At 44.2% G+C, this 8,068-nt stretch overlaps 1 protein-coding gene across 1 annotated transcript; it reads left to right on the forward strand.

The window, feature by feature from the left end:
* The first annotated feature begins 1,399 nt into the window (after positions 1-1,399).
* On the forward strand, positions 1,400-6,948 carry LOC140465635 (transcription factor Sox-11-B-like). The gene has a single exon (XM_072561199.1). The coding sequence runs from the start codon at positions 1,524-1,526 to the stop codon at positions 2,721-2,723; it is 1,200 nt and encodes a 399-aa protein (XP_072417300.1). The 5' UTR covers positions 1,400-1,523; the 3' UTR covers positions 2,724-6,948.
* The last annotated feature ends 1,120 nt before the right edge of the window (positions 6,949-8,068 follow it).

Genomic DNA, 8,068 nt, shown 5'->3' on the forward strand with positions numbered 1-8,068 from the left:
GACAACGTCTCCTGGCACCATCCTTTCAAGTACACGCACACACACATTTGGAAACTCGTTTTTAAAGCGCTCACTTTATTTAGAAATCGATCTATTTGCGGTGAAAGGTACTTTATTACAAAATGAAGTGAATGGTAGATCGAACTAAGTGAGGAAAGGGAGAGGTTTCATTTTCCCGAATCACGAAAATCCCGACTGGAGTAATGTTCTGAAATGTTTAATCAGTGACATTGGAAACGACATGGATTAACTTGTAGGGTTTATTTTCTCTCACTTGTTAGGTTAAAGGCATGTCTTCAAGGCGCTGGCGCCAACTCCAGTTCTGAGATACGGTGAAAACCGATCGATGGCACTGAGCTGTATCCCAATCTCCTAGAGATTAAAACTCTTTTTGCCAGTAATTTGTGACGTGCAATCGCCACATTATTCGTGCCTTCTGCCTCTCATCTTACCCCCATTAAATCTTTGGGTCTTGGGTATTTTTTATTTGTCTCTCTCTTGTAAAACCTGACAGCGCTGGTTACCTGAACCCAATTGGAAGATCGCGTGTGGGTTTCAGCTGAAACTGGGGGGAGGGTTTGGCTAGAGAGAGAGAGAGAGGGAGAGAGAGTTACATATGAGTGAGTAGTAGTGAGGCGCCACCTCCAGCCAGTGCAGGACACTGCAGTTTGTACTTAGTGAATGAAACTCACTCGCTGGTTCGGCGTGCAACAGTTAGTAAAAGCAAAAGCTCTGTTTTTATTCCCCGGAGCGGATCCCGGTTGAATGCAAACGGGAGAGAGAGAGAGAGCACCTTCCCAATTTTCTCTCTCCTCTGGGAGTCTCTGGTGAGATCTAAGGTCTGAGCGTGTTGGAGGACTGGGGTGAATGGGAGAGTGAGGGGGAGAGGAGAGGGGGACTGGGGGGGGGTGGAGGGAGAGGACAGGGGAGAGGAGACAGAGTGGGAGGAGAGGGGGAAAGAGACGGAGAGTGGGGGGAGAAAGTGGAGAGGGGTGTGGGAGGGGAGAGAGAGGGGGAGGAGAGGGAGAGTGAGGGGAGGAGAGGGAGAGTGGGGAGGGGTGTGGGAGGAGAGAGAGAGGAGAGGGAGAGTGGGGAGGGGTGTGGGAGGAGAGAGAGGGGGAGGGGAGGGAGAGTGGGGGAAGGAGAGAGAGAGAGGGAGAAGGGTTAAAAAGCAGTGATTTCTCAGCATCTCTCTCTCTCTCCATCCAAACCTCCCCCACCCCTTCCCATCTCCTCCTTTCGGGGGAGGGTCCTCAAGACTATTGGATCTTTTGAAGGTGACGTACCCAGTATGAAAACATAATAACTAGTTGAGAAGCTGCAATAAGAAACTTTGACGGAAAAGGAGCTTTTGGGGGGTGGGGTAGGGAAGGGGGGGCTGGGGGTTTAAAAAAAAAGAAAAGGGAGTGAGTGTGTGTGTGTGGATGTGATACAAAGTTACCGAGGAGAGAGCCTGAGGGGGGGAATAATCGCTGGTGCTGCAACGAGAGAGAGAGAGCCGGGGGGGTGGGGGGCACTCGAAGATGGTTCAGCAAACCGCGGGCAAGTTTGAGGCGGACGGCAGCTTGTGCCGGGATGTCCCGGAGAGTGAGTTGCTCGCCTGCAGCCCGGCGGCGGCTGCTCCTTCCCCGTGCGAGGGCGACCCGGACTGGTGCAAGACGGCGAGCGGCCACATCAAGCGGCCGATGAACGCGTTCATGGTGTGGTCGAAGATCGAGAGGCGGAAGATCATGGAGCAGTCCCCGGACATGCACAACGCCGAGATCTCCAAGCGGCTCGGCAAGCGCTGGAAGACGCTGCGGGACAGCGAGAAGATCCCGTTCATCCGGGAGGCGGAGAGGCTGCGGCTCAAACACATGGCCGATTACCCCGACTACAAGTACCGGCCCCGGAAAAAACCCAAGACCGAGGCGGGCAAGCAGCAGCAGCAGCAGCAACAACACCAGCACCATCAGGCGCCTCATCAACAACAGCAGCCAGCGGCAGCCGCTCCCGGGCTCACGCCGGACAAGAGTCAGGGCAAAAGCTCCAAACATTCGGGCAAGAAATGCAGCGGCGGGAAACTCAAACCCCCCAAACCCTGCACCAACTCCTCCTCCCCATCTCAGGGAAACGGGGAGATGTCCGAGGATTTTGTCTTTGGGAACCTGAGGGGCAACAAGACGGTGCGGAGTGTGTTCGGCGGCGGTCCGGAGACCCCCTTGCCTCAGCAAGCGGCGGATTCCTCCTCCTCCTCATCGTCCAGCCCACGGCGGGCGAGTGTGGCGGCGGTGCCGGCCAGCCCGACCCTCAGCTCGGCCGCCGACTCGGTGGAAGGGGCGAGCCTGTACGAGGAGCGGGACGGCGGCACGAGGAGGGCGCCTCTGACCAAGGCGGGCGCCGGCAGGAGGTGCTCGCACTCGCCCAGCTCCAGCTCCAGCTCCAGCCGCCGCTCGGCCTCCACCTCCAGCGAGGAAGCGGACGATTTGCTGTACGACTTCAGCATGAGCTTCTCCGGGGCTGGCGGCAGCAACAGCAGTGGCGCCGGAGGAGGGAACGGCTCGGATCCGCTCAGTTCAGGGAATGTCAGCCTCTCGCTGGTGGACAAGGACTTGGATTCGTACAGCGAGGGCAGCTCCGGCTCCCACTTTGAATTTCCAGACTACTGCACTCCCGAACTCAGCGAGATGATTGCCGGAGACTGGTTAGAAGCCAACTTTTCCGACCTGGTCTTCACATACTGATTTATTCCCCTTCAACGAAATACTTTTTTTTTGGGAAAAAAAAGAACCCAGAACTTCTCATTTCTGTTGGTTGCTTTTTTTTATGACAGGATGTTTTTATTCAAAACACAGTTGCCACCGGTCTCCAGGTCCGATTCGCTCTCTTCGAGTGGGATATTTTCCCCTTAACCATCTGTGAAGCCCCCCCCCCAAAAGGTGTTTGTTTTTTTTTTGAAAAAAGGAATAGAAACACAAACTTACTTTGATTGGAGATCGTGGCCGGACTTTGTATACAACGCTTTGGCGGCGCAACTGTTAAAACCAGTTACTTGGATTTTCCCAGCGGGACCACGACATAGAGAGAGATGTGAACACTGCAGGGAGTTTTAAAACGGCAAAAAAAATTGAGAATCCAGGCTTGTATGCGGACACTTTTATCTTACACCACGACCCTGAAGTTAACTTGATCCGTTGTACTGTTTTAATCGTGTGATGTATTTCCAATAAGACTGTTTTTTGCTCTGTAAGTTTTGTTTGTTCCCTCACAATTACCTCCTTTTACCACCTAATGACACAGGCAGCATAAACCTCAAGAGTATAAGATTTTTTTTGATACATGCAGACCTCAAGACTTTTTAAAACGAAGAAAAAGAATACTAAATATTTTCACTTGTATTTTTCTATAGCTAAAAGGGAACCTTCTCGCTGTGATAGTCCAGTGAGAATTTCTGGCACTTGCTTTTTTTTAAAAAAAATTATTTTCCTCTTCTTTTTCTTCCTGTATAGCATATGAACGTTGGTACGTCCTGCTTTAAAGGATTCAAAAACATTTCTTTTTTGGAAAAAAAAGCAAAATCCTTGCATCAATGCCTTGTGATTTTAAATCTGCAAGTGCTCAGTCTTTTTGTACAGTTGTAGATTTAGATTTGTTGAATATTTGTAGGTAAGAAATTTTATTGAAAAGACGTGAGATAGAACTCGACTCGTTCCTAGTGAGATTATATGTACTGTATCATATACTGTAGGAATTCTATGTGTACTCATACGCTGTGATATGTGGGTTAAATCCCGAGGGCAGGTGTAAACTGGAGGATTTTTAACAAGGCACATGTGAAATCTTAATTCATTTTTGTGCAATATGACTCACAGATCATCTGCACATTTTGTAGCAAACTTATGAACTAAAACAGACGTGTGCACTGTAATCATTGCCTGTCTTGATGCTAAGAGTCTGTATCGGGGGAGGGGCGGGGGAATTAAATAAAGAAATCAGCTGGAACTGATCGCAACAGAAGCATTGACATGCATTTATACGGAATATTAACATCGCTCCGCTTACTAACCGCACTCTGGGGCAGGAAGTTCTGTTTGCACCGTGGAAGAGACGCCAGTGATTCTGGCATCGGTAACGCATCTTTTTATTTATTTCGTTAACGAGAAACAGCGGCGTCTGCGAACACTGTAGAACAGACACAACATCAAAAAACGGGCATTGTCGCTTTAAATCCAAATCCCCGCCTTTATCTGAGTCACCAGGTGAACGTGAACGTGCAAAGTTGTCCCTTAGTACAGGAGACATGATTCCTAGAAGTCCCATTTCCGACACGGGGTTGGCGATGAAGTTGTCTGATGCTGTCTTAATAGTTGTTATGTGCATGACTATAGCGCCACTGTATTGAAATACAGTGACTCAACAGTCAGGCTGAGTCCCGGCGTTTAAACTCTGAAAGAACTGAAACCGAAAAAAATAAACAAACTATTGGAGAAACTCTGAAGAAGGGTCACTGTACTGGGAACGTTAATTCTTTTTTTCTCTCCCCAGATGCTGTCAGACCTGCTGAGTTTCTCCAGCAATTTCTGTTTTTGTTTCAGATTTCCAGTGTCGGCAGTTTGTTTTATCCTGAACGAGCTGCCTCAGGCAGTGAACAAAGGATTGTTTCTGAGATTAACCCGATGTTGACTGTAAAAGTTCTGAAAAGTCCAGGTATTCTTTTGGCTATCTAACACAAAAAGAAATTCAAAGAAAACTTAGAAGAGTTTGCCGATGCAGTTTTTACATTTGTACAGAACTTGACGCAAATTACTTAGTCCTAAAAAAAACTGGTGTTCATTAATGATTAGTTAAGAAATACGTCAGACTGGGCCAACAGCGACCAATTGCAGGTTGTGGGGAACATTCGAACACCTTCAACTATGAGTCTATCAGAATCCTGCGAGTTCATACGCCATGCCACTGATCGAATTTCCTGCCACCCAATGCTTCTTCCAAGCCTGTTTCTTTAGTCGTGTGCCAAAGATGGTTAGTCAATCACCACTTACAAAGTCACTAATGAGGGTTGGCAGCCAGCCAGATAGCTGATGGGATAACAGATTTCCAAATTTCTGGATAAATTGAGAATCCAAGATGATGAGACTTGTGCTGCCCAGTCTTACTGAAAGTGTGATATGGGGAGGGATTGCAATGTGATTTTCCAAAATTGGACAACCACATTTATCAGAAAGAGACCCAATGGATTTTGGATTTAAAATATGGAGTGATGTTTTGTGGGATTTGTACAAAAGGGACCGAAAATGTCCAATTTCCTAAATGTGTTGTCATCTTGCATAGGTTGTTTAGGTGCGTTGCTAAGATCAGGTGCATTGCTATGAATTACAATGGGCCCTGTACAATCAACTCTTACATGAATTTGCAGATGTCTCAAGCTACAGATACAATCAAGCAGCCTGGGTATTTTGATTTTGGGTTATTCACTAATGAACCGTCAACACTGGCAACAGCCATTTGCCGATGCACCCCAAAGAAATTCTAAGAGGGCCAACCTGCAAGTAAGAAATGTGAGCAGACAGTAAATCCAGTTATCTGGGTTTCATGGGCTGAATTTGCTCCAGGGGTTGTGAGGTAGTGTGGTGCCGGAAAAGCACAACAGGTCAAGCAGTATCCGAGGAGAATCGACGTTTCGGGCATAAGTTTCCTGATGAAGGGCTTATGCCTGAAATTTTGATTCTCCTGCTCCTCGGAAGCTGCCTGACCTACTGTGCTTTTCAAGCACCACACCCTTGACTCTGATCTCCAGCATCTGTAGTCCTCACTTTCTCCAGGGATTGTGTTCCAACTACACTTTTTCAGACTTTCTATAAGGTGACTTTGGAGACCTGAGGTAAGGGGAGCAGAAATGATTTACAGCCTTGAAATCACTCAGCATAAAAGTTGTGATTTAGACATCTGGACCTGTTACCGAGCATCTGACTATTTCAGAAAGTACATTTTGGGTGACTAGTTACATTTTTCTTGGGTATTTCAACAACAATTTGTCAAGTCACCCAAATGCACCACTGCAAATGCACATCAGTTTTAGAGCAGTGTTGAACAATATACAAACTCTAATATTTCTAAACAATGCTTTAAAAGACAAAACATAACATAATTTAAAAATAGTTGAAAGTAAAAGTGTCATTTGGGCAAGGCAATGATTGGTCAATCAATTTCTGGTTTTCTCTACTAATACTGTATCTCTTTGGTCAACTTGCTGTGAAATGTATTTTAGCAATTTCCTCACAGATAGAAATGGTAAAATTTCTCTCAAGGGAAGCTACACAATATTTGTTAAGGCTAAAGATGAATGTTCAACTTGGTATATGAGTTTCTTGAAGTTGTTCAAGTTATTTAAAAGTAGAAAATACAAAACCGAGAGTTGAAGAAGCATTTTTTTTCTATCTGGATGGAATAGCTATTTGACTGAGCAACTCATTGCTTTGACATCAATAAAGCTATTGCACATGCCTGGCACCCATGCTAATTAAGTAACTTGAATATCATAGATAGTGGCCATGTGCAATATCTTTATTAATGTAGAAGCAGTGAGTTGCTCAGTCAAATAGCTATCCCATTTAGATTGAAAAACATTGCTTCCTCACCTCTAGCCTTTGTTCATATCCAACCTCTTCTAATGGAAGTCTGCTAATTGTAAGAATACTATTTATAATGAAATTGGAAAGTTTAAGCCAAGCCCCTAATGCATTTCATGGCACTTTTCAGTGATTTCAACACAAGTTGGGTACGAAGTTGACAGTTCAGCTTAAAAAAGGATACAAATCTTACCGTTGTAGGGAAATAAGGACATTTCATACTGCTGTTATGAAAGTATTCCTTTGTGGTGGGTGTGGAAGTATTAGTGTAATTGGTGACCCTTCCCTTGATGTTTTGTACAATATAACCTAAAATTAAAAATGCCTTCAGTAAGTTGTTTTCTTTTTGTGACTAGTGCAATATTTTCATTTTCAAAATTGACACAATCAATCCCCAATTCTTGTGTTTATCTGTTTTTACATATCTACACTGGATGCTATTCACATTGTTAATTACCAACATATATTAATTTCAGCACAATATTATCCTCCAGTATTATCTTTAGAGTCAGATGTTTTACTCGTGTACAAGGTTTATTATTTTAACAGCATCTGGATTTTACATTATGTTTTAGTTCCCTAAAGAAAATTTGACTGCAATCTTTGAGTCTTCACTTGGGTTTTGTTTCCTTATGACATGTTGTTACAGTAGAGTGAGGATGCTTTCAGCTGAATTTGACCTGTGATGAAGGAACAGAAGTTTATTCCATGATCCAGGGCTGTTTCCGACTCTTGAACAAAGAAAAATAATCAGAAATAAAATACTTAATTTGGTTACCCCAATACAAAACAGTGAATACAGCCTACTTTGGTAAATGTCGATTCTAAAGATGGTCAATTTGATATGCAGCTTAGTTTCAGAATCCAACAGCTGCTGAATGTACCAGAAGAAAATTCTATATAAATGTTGCTGCATTCAAAATACAGTGATTACTGAACTAATTATTTCAAAAGATTTCCAGAAAATTAGTTTTGGACACTGGTATTAATGGTACTTCCCCAACCATCGTGTCTATAAGACTGAAATTTGTAAATCCTTCTACATTTTCACATTGTACTCATCCTTGAAGATACTGAAAACCCATGTATGGACTGATGGTGGTTACCCTCCTAATATCTTCTCCTTTAACTCAGTGCCCATTTATTTCCTGATTGCACCTCTTTGAGTACTTTGGGGGACATTGCATTGAAATCAGTAAATAACTAATGATTTTACTATAGACAGACCCAATAGACTGCTCTCCAAAAGATATTAAACAAGTCTGGTGAGGATTTAATTAAAATTACTTTTTATTTAATGCATGTTATTAATTTGAAGTAAAGACTGATTAACAAATTGCAACTATAGTAGTAATTGTGTACTGGAGGTCAGCTTTAAAATGATATTTTACTCTGGAATTCATCATAATAGCTGCTGGATCTTCAGACAGACTTGGGTCTGTCGATTGGGTTGGTCCACT

Source organism: Chiloscyllium punctatum, chromosome 3 (genome assembly GCF_047496795.1).
Source record: "Chiloscyllium punctatum isolate Juve2018m chromosome 3, sChiPun1.3, whole genome shotgun sequence".
NCBI classification, from domain to species: Eukaryota; Metazoa; Chordata; class Chondrichthyes; order Orectolobiformes; family Hemiscylliidae; genus Chiloscyllium; species Chiloscyllium punctatum.